This window comes from Falco rusticolus, chromosome 4, assembly GCF_015220075.1.
Source record: "Falco rusticolus isolate bFalRus1 chromosome 4, bFalRus1.pri, whole genome shotgun sequence".
In the NCBI taxonomy this organism is placed as follows: domain Eukaryota; kingdom Metazoa; phylum Chordata; class Aves; order Falconiformes; family Falconidae; genus Falco; species Falco rusticolus.
The window spans coordinates 38553205-38569276 of record NC_051190.1 but is presented as its reverse complement, the minus strand read 5'-3'; the positions used below and the strand labels follow the sequence as shown (position 1 = coordinate 38569276).

At 40.2% G+C, this 16072-nt stretch overlaps 1 protein-coding gene across 5 annotated transcripts in view; it reads right to left on the bottom strand.

Annotated features, from left to right (window-relative positions):
• The window catches only part of LOC119147436 (CREB binding protein), a 96956-nt gene that overhangs the window by 74030 nt on the left and 6854 nt on the right, over nt 1-16072 (bottom strand). For 4 of the 5 annotated variants that reach the window (XM_037386429.1, XM_037386430.1, XM_037386432.1 and 1 more), the window contains exon 2: nt 7801-8513. In XM_037386429.1, the coding sequence (XP_037242326.1) occupies nt 7801-8513 (713 nt within the window). The remainder of the gene's footprint in view (nt 1-7800; nt 8514-16072) is intronic. The other variant, XM_037386433.1, reaches the window with a different exon arrangement.

The window sequence follows — 16072 nt, the reverse complement described above, 5'->3', positions numbered from 1 at the left end:
TGCCACTCAAAGCCAATGGGACAAAGCTGCAGCAGTCAAACTGTCTATTGATGCCACACACAAATGGACTTAGGCTTCCAATTAAAAAAAACCCAACAAACCACACAGTTCTGTCCTCCAAACATTCACAATAAGAAAGGCAAATGCTATTACATTTTGCCATTCCTTACACTCAGCCCTGCAAAGTAAACTCGCAATTGTGTCAGTAAGAATTCAGGAAACCGGTGGGTTTTTTTTTTAAGATGTGGGGGCAAACAGCGTATTGAATTATCTTTTCCAGTTTAAAAGTTAATCTTTAAATAAACATGAAAAATAGCCTGCCCACTATAAAGCAGACCTGGACATGTCCTGTGCAGCCTCTTGTACTGAAATTTCAAACCCCTAGCTAAGTGAGGGGATTTCAAAATTCTGAAGTGCAACTTTCAAACATGTTACTTTTTGTCTGATGGTAGAAAGCGTCCCATCTGTACTTCAACAAAGTGTTTTCCACTTGTAGAAGCCACAGGAGAACTGCCTTCTCTCACTGCTTCTCCACTCCTGACCCATTTCTTACGGAGGATGACACAGTACATATCATGCTATACATCATTTTCCAAGTTTCCTGCATTACCTTTTTTCTAAGGAAACAGACCACCAGCATTTAGTTTTTCAGACCATAATACCAGCTGCTTTGACACATTTCTGCATGTACTTCCAATTACAGGATTCCCAATACAATCACAGCTCACTGTCAAGTACAAACATTAAGTTTATCTTTTAAGTAAGAAGAGGTTTTGAGAAATGCTAAAAGGTCTTGTCATCAGAAAAGCTCCTGTGAAATAGTATCTATGTGCACAATTAGAGTCTATTAAGAAAATTACTACGACAGACACTTCCTTCTGACTGGAGTAATGAGGCATTTCATAACTTCTACACACCAACACTTAAGTTGGCAGGTTTTACTCCCTCTCAACATCTGAGTCATTTTTAACCTCTGTATTAAAAAAAAAATAAAAAATTATGAACTGCAGCAGGAAGATACATGAAGACAGTCGAAAAACAAGAAAGAAGTAATCTCAGTCACAACTACTAGTAAGGACCTGGATGTTTTTGCCATTTTAATAAACCTTCTGAAACAACACTGGAAATTCTTGCTGTGGCTTCCAAATGAACCAGTGGATGCATTAGTTTCACTTCCAAAAACTTCTTTCAGATACACTACTTAGAAATAAACCCCATTCCAACAAGAAAACTGAAGAATTACAAGATGGTAACCAGTATGATTTAGTTAGTGGCAAAATGCTTAACGTTTGTGTTGTGTTACCACAGTAGAAAATAATGGCACAACTCTACCCTGAAAAGATAGCACAAACATTTCATTTTTGTCAGCTGGATGATAAGTCAAATGCAAGTTAACAGAGACAGGCTTTTTAACTGCCCGAGCTGGAAGCAGGAGGAGGGGAAACCAAGTTGTGGTCTGTCCCCATGAAGGCTGACTGGTGTTTCTTGCAGCATTTGCCTCACAGCACTAGAGTCAAACAAAACCCAGATACCTGCTTAAGCAGAAGATAGGAGCCAAGTGACTATTGCTTCAAAGACCTTCAGTGACATTGCACAACTGCAAACGAAATGTAACTCACACACTAGAAATAGGAAACAACTCAATTTCAGGTGCCAGGAGTAAGAGTTGTGGTAACTGACATTTTTAAGTCACCAACACTCTCTGATACATCACAGTAAACTCATCCGTGGAGTACCACTTTGCATGGTCACGTTTCAAAACAAAACTGTGTTACAGGTATTTTAATTTTACTACACGTCAGTGAGTTTTGCTGTTATGTGTTTCTATATATTTATATCCTTCTTCTGTTCATATTATTATAAAAGCACATATGTCTCTTCTCAGTAAAAACGCTGTTCTGGTGATAGTTATTCAACAGAGAACCAAGCAACTGTGGTCAAAGAGTCCCCTGAAACTGGGAAGCAGCATTATTTGGAATGTGATCTGGACTGGCTACTTGTGTTTGCCAGAGGCATGGTCTGCTAGGAGACAGTCAGCTTGGCAGTCTGGTACAGACAACTTGGAGGATGAGAAGCAAATTAACTGCGAGTCATGTTAAAACATCTCAGACAGGTTGAGAGTCACCAGAGAAGCAAACAGCACAAGCAGTTTGCTAAAACACACAGAACTGCAAAGGAATGAGAACATCTTCAGCTGACTTAATTCACAATCAGCAAGCGTATCTAAATCTGGTACTTAGCTATATCAACTGGGTAATCTGTTTGAAGAAACAGTTTGCTCCGTTTTTTTTTCTCATCACGAACTTTCCTTACTGCAGATTCCTCAAAACACCAAGTCACGTAACATAACGACATACACAATGTAAGTCTATCAGAATGCTTGCTCTTTAATGTAGTTCATTCTCCTCCTAAATTTACTCAAGATTAATATCCAACACCAAAACACTACTCAGCAAAGAACAGGGAGCAAAACTGTGAATGTGCTCATCAAAGACTCATGTGTTAGATAGACAGCCAGCCTAGAAACAACAAATAACAGAATTCAGTGCTTTTATAGCTCAGCAATAAAATAAAAAAAAAAAAAAAAAAAAAAGAGAGACAACTGGTTATTCTCATGGTAGACATAAAAAATGGTTTTACTGTTTTCTGAAGTTCATTTCTGGTAAGAGTTCCTCCTCCTCTTTAATCTGAAACTTCTACTGCAACATGCACTGCCATGTGGCTATTTTGGCTAAAACAAAGTTGAAAATATGTGCTATTCAAACAAATTAGGCCAATACAGTTAAGAGAAAAAACTGCTCTGAACTCATAGCAAAAATCCAGCATAATAGATCTTGATTTGCACAGTTAGCGATTATTTTAAACCTGTTAAGACTTTGATGTCAATCCTACTACTGGTACCAACTTAAATACATATGTACACAGGCAGGGAAAACTCACCAATTGTACACAGCACTTGGAAATCTGGATCTAAACTCATTACTACCAGATCACCTCCTGAAATACCACATTGGAAGATCTGCCAGCCAGATCAGCTTTTCTATCAGTTTCTCCCTGTCAGGCAGGTTCTAGCTTTAATCATTAAAAGTATTCTCCTTTAGTTTTCAAAATATGTAGAATAAGGTTACTTAAAAACTACAATCTTGCAAAGGCATTTTAAAAAAAACCCAATAATTTAATCCTCCTAACTAGGTATGAAGATACACCACCATTTTCTCCTGATCTCTTTGCAGGTTCAGACTAAGATCTGACCAAACAATTACATCCTTTTCTGGGGCTTCTGCAGATCATCAGCCACACGCAACTCCAGATTTTTCCCCTAAGTTTCTGCTGCTGGATACCAGCACATCCTTATTGGAGTGATACGGCTCTGAAGTTAATGAAGAAAAGGTGATTCCTCTTACACAATTGTATAAGGAGGCGTTACACCTTGGAAACACATGAGAAAGAAAAGACTCAAGAGTCCTACTCATCCCAATGGGACTTTACTACTTAAGGGCAAGAGCGAAAGTACCAATTAGGTGAATCACTGTCCAAAACTCTTAATTATTAAGTGCAAAAAGGAAGTTTGAGAACAATACAAACCAAACAGGAACATTCCCAAATTTTTCTGATTTTCCACAAGTTTTGATAGCAGTATTAGGAGGAGGGGAATGCACCTCAGCAAGAGACTGTACAATACCTAATCTATGGAAACACAGCTTCAAGCTCTTGCCAGCCACAATGAACTATATGGCAGCTTCATCTCCTTCGTTTGAAAAAGATGAACTCACAGCAACAGGAGAGTATGAAGCACGGAGCATGCTTGCAATGAAATGCTCATTTCTACGGAAGCAACAGGCCAACTGCTTAGCTTTGCTACTGTTTAATGACCTTGACTATCAACAAACCTTAAAAAAACAACTCTTAATTTAAAAAGATTTTCTAGATGGTTTGAACACGTCTTCTGATCTTACTGGACTTCACGCAAAAAACCAATGGTACAATACAAAAGGGCAGTTCCACTACTACTGGAAATTGCTGTGACAAGATGATCTGTTCCTCAACCTCCGTCAAGCAATAACTGTTCAAAGAAGAATCCTTCTGCTCTTTAAGCAGATTTCTTAAAGAACTTCAACCCAGTCAAATGAAAACTATCCTTGTAGTGTCGTCCAAGAGAACTGGGCCACAATGCCACAGTTACAAGAAAAACTGTTACACGGAAGGAGTCTGGTAGTGAGCAGAGCAGAGATACATACAGCAGCATAGAAGTTTACTCAGAGGTTTCTGGATGACCCCAGACAGCACAAAATCACAAAGCAGGTCCTCTAAATAAATCTGAATATGCAAATTGCACAGTCATGGTCAACAAAGCATTAAAATTCTTGCTATAGTAAGTTGTTTTATTTTTAATTCACAAAACCTTCTCAGGGACTATTCTCCCTATTTCCAAAAATATTCTAGGCTATCAAGAACATGCTATATACTCCCAAGAAAATACAACTATGACTTTAATAGCTTTTTTTTTTTAACTTGTATTGACAGGTTGTTTCTTCCAGGTGATCATATGAGATCTACGAAATCCTTTGCTTATGTGTCTCTGGATTTAGGAAGTATTTTGCTTTAATCTCTCCCTGCCAATGGAAAAACATCTGTCTTGATGTCAGCACCTTATGGCCCTCTGACAATGAGAATCAGTTAATTTTTCATTGTCTTTTTAATTGGTTAGGGGTAAGGTTAATCTGCCACCTTCGGCTTATGCAAGCATCATGAGCTTGAGTTGCCATGCTCATTTCTTGTGTACTTCTCATTCTTTCAAGAGCTGCCTTAAAACGGCAAGTCCAGCTCAAAACTAACAGTATTGGCTTATCATGCTCCAGATGAAAAGAATCCCAGTTATTTCTGAGAGCAGGTGAAGGGATTGGATTCTGGATTATTTTTTCTTCTTCTTTTTCTCTTACCAGAAAGAATGCTTAGAAAAACATACCACAAGAAATAAAAATGGAAAAAGCAATGGAGCTTCCTTGATTTGCCTTTTACTAAAAAAGGATTAGAACAAACCATCAAGGAAGCAAGGTCTTGCACAACAGAGCTAGTCCCAGGTCATAGTCATGAGCGCTACACATTGCATATAAACACACTGAATTGAGAAAAAGGGGCTTCTGAGCCACACTTGAACGAGGTTAATCAGTGATGCACACCACTCATTTGAAGCATCATGAGAAAACCCTAGTTCAAAAATTTTAGTTTTTCTTCTGCATTTTTATTTCACACCTCTTTCTTTCCCTCAGGATATACTGCTTGAGAGTTTGCTTACAGCCTCACACAGTTCTTCAAGCATGATGGCAGCTACATTCTAAACCGTTTAGTCAAGTTCGGCACATTCACTATTAGGTAGATTAGCTGCCTCACCACTTCTGTCGCTGCTCTTTGAATCTTTTAAGCTGAATACATCAGGTGGCAAACATCAGGGAACAGGAGGTAAAAATACCAAGCCAACCCACATTCTCCTTCAGCACAAATTTCAGTTTCAGAAGAACAAACCTAGCGTGCTCTCTTACTTTTCTTAAAAGCCTTCATCACAACTGGAGCATCAATAAGAGAAAAAGCTAACACACAATCACAGTTGATAATACTATTAGGACAATAAACTGGGGATGGGAAGAGACTAGAAAAGGATGCCAATCCTCAAATGCCTACTGAGGAAAATGGCAAAAGTGGAGAATTCATCAGAAGAAAATTCAGGCAGCAAGTAATTTGTTCCAAAATGGAAACACAAAATAATTTGTGTAAAACACTGAGCTCACTTGCTCTCCTGCTAAGAGAAAATTAAGATGCAAATAAAGTACAACTTCTTTAAAACAACACAATTCTTGTAAGCTTCATCTTGTTCAAGAGATGGAGCCCTGGAAAACAGCAATTTTTCTAAGTTTGCCACATTTAAAAAATTGTTTTCTCTTAAGTGCTAGCACCTCCACAGAAGCACCATTTTAACACTTACGCTCAGTCCTACTTCTTCAGTTTCTCCAAACAACTATGTAAGAACTTCTGAAAGCACTGATTTTGCTCTAATCTCTTGGAAATGCATCACCAGTGCTAAGCACAGCACTGCATATGAGGACAAACCAATGATTTACATAATACAGATACATCCACTATTCTTTTTACAACGTATTGCTTGTTCAAGTAAACTTTTACTTTACTTCCTGAACGTATGCTAACTGAGAAATTCCAGCTCGCCTTCCCAAGCTGGTGAATCCCATTTGCAGCTTCAATCAGGCTAAGACTGAAATCCTTGAAAAATGGAATTTGTCCGAGTGCTGGCCTGTTCTTTTACCAGGGGTGAGTTTGCTTAAAATAAACAAAGAAATCACAGAATGTTCCCCACCAGGTTAATACCATACCAGGTTCATAAGACGACCACCTTAGGCAAGTCCCTTTGCTTTGGGGCAATTCTACTTCAGTTAGTTCACGTAGAAAATTAGTAGTTTCACCACATAACTGTACAGTGGCTAGGAAAAAATCTACTTGTAAGTAGAATTTGGATATTGATGAGTTTATAGAAACAAACCAGATAATTGGAATTTCTCACTGCTCCCACAAATGTCAAAGAAAACCAAATGAAAGATAAGCTAATTTTCTTTCTGTGCAGACCAACCCACTCCACGTAACAAATTTAGCTGATTCAGAAGCTGGAGACTGCTACGTCCACTTTCACATGCTATGACCTTCACTCAGACCACAAACAACTCTTCCTTAAGCAAAGGGATCCCTTCCACTGCGGAGAATGCTTTTTGGGTTTTATTTTAAAAACTAAAAATTAACTATACAGTACTCCACAATGATGTCAGCATTTCTTCAGAGAAGATGACATACACTTATGTCAGGCAATGCAATTTTTTCCACGATGCCTAACACAGCAATGATTTAACATTTATGTCTTAATAAACAACAATGATAATGACTATGATGTATGAACAGATCAAATACCATAGATGATAAAGTATCTTTTTCCATGTACCAGAACATGGTGGGTTTGCCATGAAAATTTCATGAAGGAACTGTACCAAAGCAACACAGACAAAGAGATGAGGCACACTGCTATCCAACCATAAGACAGGAGGAGCAGCAATCAAAACACTCATCTACGCTTACAACTGGAAAATGAAGAACTAAAAAGCAATGACTATATTGAGCCAGGACCAGAGCAGCACCCCAAGACAGAGGCAGATATTTCCACCTGCATATATTCCCTGCCCTGATGTGCAATGGCCACCGAACTATAACTTCTTGCCCACACGCTGCCCCTCCCTTTCACCGAGTTTGCATTAGCTTGGCAATCTATGTGAAATTTGCTGTTTTCACATCAGTTCCCCTGTGTCTGACAAAGATTCACTGCACACCTGTTGACAGCGGTCCTTGACAAGACAACCAACTGCTACACCTCTCTGTTCAGTCTACTTTCACACTACTTTAGAAGACAGGGTTGCCTGGCAGCTGAACTGAGATCCTGCACAGAAGTAATGATCTGCTTCCTTTTTGCAGGATTACTCTACTCTTTTCTAATTCACCCCAAGACACTAACCAACTTTTAACTTCAAGGATGTGTTTTTCAATGAGTGCTTTCTGACGACATGAGAAATACTGTTTCAATTATCTTGCTTTCACAATGTCACTGGTTGACTGAAACAGATAACTACAGACCCAAGAAAGTGCATTCTTCAGCTCTGTTCCAGAAAAGGATCTACTACATTTTCTAAACACCTGTATGGAGAAAAAACAAGTGCGATAAATAGAATATATTAAATTATATGTACATACTTTTGTCATTGCTCCTGTCTGTGCTGTGTTCAGTCCGGTGTGACCAGTCATCTGTGGAGATACTTGGGTTAAAGTCTCTGCCAGCACACTGCCTGCATTCCCCTGCATGGCAGGGGCAGAATATTGCATTCCTGCTCCCCTTCCTCTTCCAGCTGCCCCAAGAGATCCATTCATTACCTGCCCTTGTCCTTGCTGAGGCTGATTCATTAAACTGTGACCAGAATTACTGTTGAGAAGGCTCTGGTGTGTCTGACTGAAATTAGTATTCATACATATCCCAGGTCCAGTCTGTGATGTTGCAGGGCTGCTTGTCACCAACCCCACTTGTTTTTGTGCTTGAGAGTTCAGAGTTTGTGATGCAGGTGTGGTAGGTCCAGAGGTGCTGGCTGCTTGCTTTGCCAGGCCTGAAGCAGAAGAGTCTCCCGAGTTTAAAGGGCTCTTACCCATAGCACCCAGATTACCGATATTAGCACTGTTCGGCTGCCCTTGAACTTGACTACCAACTCCCTGCTGGACAGGGCTGTTTGAGTTCACATTTCCAATTCCTGGGTTTAAGGAAGAGCTGCTGCCTCCCCTTAGAAGTTCAGAAAGTTGTTTGTGTTTGGAAGCTGCATCTGGAACAAGGTTCCCACTGCTGTTTAAAAGGCCCAACTCGCCATTTGGGATCAGCTCATCAGGAAGATCATTTTCCAAGTCAAACAAAGATCCAAAATCTACAAGTTAAAACAGAAACACAGGTGAGAAAAACATAACAAGTAACTAACATATTCATTTACATTACTTTGTACTAGTCTTAAACAGCAACCTGCATCAAGGTACATCTTTACTCAAGACTTAATATTGCCAGCAAACAAGGGTCCCCGTGACATGAACTCCAGAATCTTTCATACAGCATAGCTGATGGTACACACTGTGCACAAAACCACAGAGGGCAGAGCACTGGCTAGTAAGTAGTTTTTTCCCCAAGATTTCTGACAAAACACTGTACCAAACTTAAGAAATGTGGCGTGAATACAATGATTTAACCTAACTACTAAATTTCTCTTGTTTTGGCTAAAAGAAGGCAGCAGAAATAGAGATCTTTCCCTCTGTTGATTTACTCTCCCAGAAGAGCGATTACATCACCTTCTCCGACCTCCTACGTAATCCCAAGCCACCGCATTTCACCCAACAATCCTATCTCAACGCTGTAATTTATGTATGCGCGTGGACAAAGAACATCTTCCTGCTAGGCGTCAAGCTTGATCGAAAGCTTCTTCGGTAGTTTGATCCCAGCCTCACATATAAACATGTTTAGTATCAGTTTCTATCACTGATCTGTATTACAATCCACTACCTCAGAAGATCCCAAAAGGCACTCAACATTTTTTCCTCATAATGTCTCTTGAATCAAGTCACTTCTCAACCCCCTAACAGCTCAAAAAAATTCAAATTGCTCTCTAAATGCCCAGCCCTCATTTATCATGCCCAATATTGACAGAAGTAATCCACACACTCTCCAGATGAGCAAAATAAATCAATCAAATCTTCATTAAGCCACTTGAAGGACTGCTCTCTGCCTGGCTGGAACATCCAGACTGATAAAAAGTGGTGGGAGTTCTTTTGTGGGTTTTTTTTTAAAAGAGCAACTCAGGTTCACTAAAATACTGTTACACAGACACATGCAACGTTACTGTGGTATGCGACTAAAATTATGAAGTTGCTTGACTGTATACAGGTACCTGAATGTGAAAGTAAAAGTTATATATTTGAAGACATAAGGACAAGTGCATACAGTGACATTAATAAATGTGTAAGTAAAGCAGGCTCAATTCATAAGAGAAGTTGTTCAAACACACAGCACATGTCAGAGAAGTCTTCCAGTCAAAGGATATGATGTGAACCGACCCCTTTTTTCTGTAACAGAAATGTGTGAAAACTTTATTTTGCTCCACCAAAGCCAGCCCTGAAAAACCCTAGTCACTCGCAGTAAGCAACAGACAAACCAAGTTTTTTCCAGGTTATAGCACACAAAAGTTCTCTTCTAAAGAAGGGCATCCCCAAAGCTTCATTGTTTTAAAGTTTAATTCACTCTTCAACCACAAGAATTTGGTGCAAGACTCAGGTTGCAAAAGTGGCAAAGCAAAAAGTTCAGCAAGTGACAGCCTGGAGCACACTAACCGCATTGAAGAGAAACAACAAAAACCAAACACCGCGTAACCTGTAGCACAAAGCTAGGATGCATTACCAACACATCTCTGTACATTTAACACTGCGCATTTCGTCAGCATTCAAATTTTCAATGCAACCTAAATGAATAAATAAGAGTAAAGATTTTCAGGTGTGTTGCAATGACCCATGAATTACATAAACAGTCACAGTAAGCATACACAAAAATGTTAAATTCTGCCTGTTTTGAGGTGCTCACAGCAGCATATCCTTTAGGGGCCCACATCTTGCCATCAGTACCTACTGAAGGCAACAGGCTCTGAAGAATCCTTCCAGGTCTGCACGACGTTGGCTGCAACAACACACACCCCAGCTCAGAACAGACCTCCTGTTCCCTCTCAAGCAGGGAAGTAACAAACTAACATTTGTGTTAGCTAGGTTCATTGAAGTATTTTTCATTTTCTCTTACTTACTGCCTTTCCCTTCAGCTTACTTCACCTTTTCAGCTTGCCTTTTACAGAAATTCCGTCAACTACATTCCTTTCGGCAATCGCTTCAGCTCATCTCCTCTTCCCAACACCACCACTTGACACTATGCTGCAATTTGTGTCTCTTCCCATGTATTTCGGTTCTACTTTCCTTCTTTCAAGCTTTCATGATTTTTTTAACCTTCCATCCTTCTCTAACCCCTCTCTGATGAAAATCTCAGTGCCTGTTTTCAGTGTCAAGCCCCATTTGGCTAGCAGTGAGTCCTCGGTGCCCGGGTCCCAGCCATGCAGCCCCTGGTCACCGGCAGGTTCCACCGCAGGCGGCTGCAGCCTGGAGCACAACCAAAGCCACCTGCCTGCACGTCACGAAGGGTGGTGAATACAGGGTCTGTGGCTGAGGTTTTGCCTTTGTTAAATTGCTCTCGTCATCCTGGCTGGCTGCTAAGTTCAAGGTTTACAGCACTTGATCAGACAACTTTTGTAAATCCCATGAAACAGTGTTTTTGAAAGCTTCTGCCCCAAAATTGTATTTCATGAACAAAAGATGCATGTGCATGCACACACAGGGCCAGAGAAGTGACAAAATGCGGAGGGGGCAAGATGTTGCTGTGGCTTCAAAAGAGAAAAGTATTTTTTTCCTGTTGTATTTCAAAATGGGATGCTGGAGTCTAAGTGCTCAGATTGTTTTTGTTTGGCTGGCTGGACTCTGAACAGTCTTGCCAGAGCCAAGAACTGGAAATGTTTTTGCAGTTTACAAAAAGAGTGAAGAAAGCATTTGGGAATACTGCCTCTTAAAACCTAAAATAATCTACCACTTAAGCTCCCGTAAGGCTATACATTTAACGTTAGGCATGGAAAGTTTACAGCTTTGCCAGCAGGAAAATAAAAGGAAGGTAAAAAGCTTAGCACAGTGGTCATGTAAAAATTCACCGAGTATTCAAGTGTTCAGGCAATGATTAATCTTCTTGCTTTTGTATTTTAATCAGTCACGTACGTTAAAAACATCAACACAAGGCACATTTTACAACAGTCATAAAATGCAACAGAAAACAAAAGCCTACTTGAGCATGTCTGCAACAAATCCATAAAGAGATTGTCTTGCCAGTTATCAAAATAATAAATATATTTACACACATATTAAAAAATCTGCCATAATAAGAATGCAGTCCATTTCTACTGATAGCGAAATTTAAGGTAACTTCAGTCCCCCCATCCTCATGAGAAAAACACAACCAATCCCATACCCAATGCTTCAACGATTTCTCAAAGTCAATGGCAGTTACCAAGCTTAAAAATTGAGATGCCTTTGCCTTTACATACTGTTATCTGAAGCTCAAAAAACACCTATACCTAGGAGTCCCATTCCAACTACCGAGCTTTGTACCTGCTCCGTCTCCCAAACCTGCCGCTTACCTAGCACGCCAGGGAACAGAAACAGTGGTCTTCAGTTTAAAGGAGGGTAGACTCCCTTGACTCGTAAGGCACACGTCTAACGTCAGCGCTCAGGAAGCAGTAGAGCCGACAAAGGCTGCAGAAACCTACTTTGTAACATGTCGTCTCTAACAGAGCACTTCCAATCCTAAACGTCTCACCTTTCATTACCTCTTGTTACATAAAATCAAACGTCCTCTTAACAGGAAAGCGCCAAAACCCAGAGGTAACATCTTTCAGAAGGGATGGAAAAGCACCAGGAAACTACAACACCCCCATTCTTTCCAAAGGGCTCCTTTTCCAATTTGAGAATTTTGCATTCTTTGAGCTGCTATTTTCACAAATAGAAGATAACCACACTTGAGATACACTCTCTCCTAATTTCAGTTTTATGAGCTTAAATGTCACAGTTTTCTGCCTTCCTGGACAACACTTTCAGCAACCAGAATAAAAAAAAGCTGTTCTGTTTCCTTCTAAGCCTTCTCAGAAGAAAAAAAATCCACTGTGCTGTGTTCTCAAGGCAGAACATTTTCATCTGTATGACTACTTGCAACTGTTATCAGGAGACTCTTTGTTAACACACATGTTCAATCAATTAACTTGTTCCAATGTCATATTTTTTTTCCCTTTACCCCAGCCTGGAGAGGTGACAAACATGCTAAGGTATTTCTTTACATGATTTATTATCTCAAACATATCACACAGCAAGCAGGAGGGGAACTATCAAATTCAGTTTCATTTTTTACAGCATAATCGCCACTTGAAACGCAACTGGGTGTTTTCCTGTCACAAACTTTTGACTGCCCATCCATGGAGCAGACACTGAAGTCACACTGCAGTCCCAGTACACAAGCAGTATTTTCACCATGCTTTTCTTGCATGCCAACATAGCTGTTACATTTCAGTGAGTCCAATTTTGTTTTGTAAGACTTCTTTCAATCATGCCAGACCCCAGCAGACAAAGCCTCAACAGTTCAGAGCTCCAGCCATTCCCTAAAATTTGATGTCAGGTAAATCAACTCAATAGTCATACTGTTTGGTGCAGTCAGCAATTACTACATCCATTCCACCCTCCTTTTGAGGTTTGAGGATTCTATAATTTATTGTTTCATAAAAGACAATTAGCATATTTAATGTTTCAGAGCAATTAAACACCATCTTCACAGAAAAAAATAAAATAAGGAAACTTTATATTAGCATCTTAATCTAATCAGAAACGCAGAAAGATTGCAAACTGACATGCATCCGGACCTCAGCTTTCAGAGGAGCAGCATCACTTTTTCAGAAGACGATGTTTACCAAGCAGGTTGAGAAAGAGCACGATGAGGGATCGGACTGGGCCAAGGAGAGCCTAACGGCTGGGTGGAGGGCAGTGAGGTGGAAATGAGAAATCTAGTAGCAGGCATCTGCTACTTAAAGACAAGAATTATGGCTGACACAATAAGAGATTCTGATACCCAAGTTTCTTTCTGCCTGATCTTTTCAACTACTTGCATTTGGGATAAGAAGGAAATACAGTCTGGTTGGCTCAGTCCTAATCCAGTGGACTAGTCAAAATTCAAATATATCGATACACAGAAACGAGCCTCACCTGGCATTCTAGGTATGTGCTTGTAGGAAACTCATTGGAATAATTATCACAGTACTCTCTTGCTTACAGACTCACAGTTACTCAGGTTAGAAGGAACATCAGTAGGTCTGTCGCCCAGCCCCTCAGCTTCTTCTGAAAAAGCAAATGCTCCAGCCCCCGACCTCATCGGTAGCCCTTCATTAAACTGACTCCAGCTCATCCATGATCTTCTCAGTGATGGAAGGGACGCTGACCTGTCTCTAGTTGCCTGTACTGTCCTTTTAGCCTTTCCTGAAAATGTGTATAACAATTGCCTCCTCTTCCTTTTTCTGTGGCTGGGATTTTAGGGATAGGGAGATTGAGAAGGCAGCATTTGTTCTACCACACTTCCTTTGCAACTTGTCTTCTGGCAAAGCGTGACTCTCCCGGTAAGATGGATACCATTCAGGGTACAGACATGCAACTAAGCAGCGACACAGTTCCTAAAAACAATCAGATTACAGCAATTTTGTGCATCCCAATAACCAAAAGGGATGCTATCAGCTTAGAATCTAGTTAGTTAGTCTTAAGTTAAAGTAGCTTCAAGCTCCTAAAATCTTCCACAATCCATTTTTGTAAGACTTCAGCAATGAAGTGACTTTTCAAAACTGAAGCTCATTACACAGAGCAAACAAATCAAAAAGCTAATGAAAAAGAATCAGCTCTGTTCTAACCTCTACTGCAATACTACCAGTACTATTGATTCAGTTTAAAAAATGCTCCTGACACCAGCTCGAACACCAGACAGAAAAGTCAGGACGGGGATAATGCACGTACCTATACCCCCTATACCACAACTAACATGCGTGGTAACAACTGCTTGATACAGGAAAGACCAAATGCTCTGCCCCCAGCTTCTTACTCACCTCCTGAAAAGAGAATAGTATAAATGAAGATCCTTCCTTGATTACGTCAAGTTTAGTTCCTAGCCTCTCTTTCCACTTGCATGTTGTGTATCACAAACCTCAAGTTTCTCTCTACTGTACTTACCCAAATTGTTTTCATTATGAGCACAGCAAAAGAGAGATGGCGGAGACAATCTGTGCTAAAGGTCCAGAAAAACCTAAGATACTAGCTTCTTTCAGGAATAATACCCATCGTCAGATCTACCCTTTCATTAAAAAAATAAAATAACAATGAAAAAATAATCAGATTACTTGCATGTTCCACTATTTCAAACAAAGCAGTATATAAGGGCACGTTAAATGCATCTGGTACCAAAGTTAATAGACAGAAACAAAAACAAAAAATGCATTCAGATAAGCAGCTCTCACCTCTTCCCAGATGCCAGAGGGGAATACAACCAAAATAACCCCCAAAAGCTGTGGCAGAAGCAGCCCAACAAGAACCCTCCCTCTGCTCTGTTCTTGGAAGCATCAGACAGCCAACAATGGATTGACTTTGCTTTCCTCTGGTCCTACAAAGCCTCTCCATAACCATCCTTCCTCTTAATTGTTTCCCAAAGTGTCTTTGCTATTTTGACACTATTGCTGTGTCTGCTCTTGTGAGTCACTTTAAATCCTACCCAGCAGCATCAACAATGTGGACATGACTATTGTCACACTGCATGTGGCAATTGCGCTACACGTGCTTACTGACCAGAAGGCTTCAGTAATTTTCTTTGCTCTAAGAGCAGAAATCTAGACAGAAGGAAGAGGTCGTAAGCAATCTGCCTATAGACTGGAAGACCAACCACTGGTAACATCAGCTTCCCATTCGCAAGATCATCCTGATGAAGTATTTCAGGGTTCCTGGAGTACATGAACAGAAGCGAGACGGCCTTCTCATCCTACCACAAACACACACGTCTTTTCTGGTGCCCTACAGCTGACAAAACATTTACGTTCAGGATGACCCTTTAAAGAGGAATCATCTGAGAATCCAGTAATTAATAGTAGGCACTAGCATACATACACTTGCATACAACAGTAGGCAGCATAAAATGCACCGTTTGTACCAAAACCAAGAGTGTTTGCACGCGAATGCCTTGAGTCAGCTCACACAACTGACAGATCCAACTGCTTCACATTAAGGCTGTGCCATCCTCACTGCACATCTGGAAAAAAGTCCAAAGATCACACAAAACCACATGAATTATCTTGACAAACAAACTGAAACTGTGACTTTCCCTGGCCACAAACTTCTTTAAATACATGGGTCAACACAAGGTGTTTCAGATTTTAAACTGTTCAGTCCTCCATCCTCCCCACAAAGAGCCACATGTTCTCACCAACAGCATGGGTGGTGAGAACTCCATGCTCAGTATCGTCTTCTAGCTCAGGCTGCTTCCAACACTCCCTTCAGCTACACCAGCCCTTCTCTGAAATCTCCCACCTTTACACGCCTTCTGTAACAGAAGCACCGAACAGGCCTATTCTGCAAAGACCAAAATAGCACTGATTAATATATAAAGTAGTATTATGAAACAAACAAACAAACAGTGTTATGCAAGATTACTAAGAAACTGGCAAGTTTTGCACCTCCTTTATGATGTATAATAGCTGCAAAAAGTGTCATTAAAACAAAGAACAGAAACACACTTTTTCCTATTTCTGATACCAAATTATAAGTGAAGGGTCATTTGCTCAGCAACTCA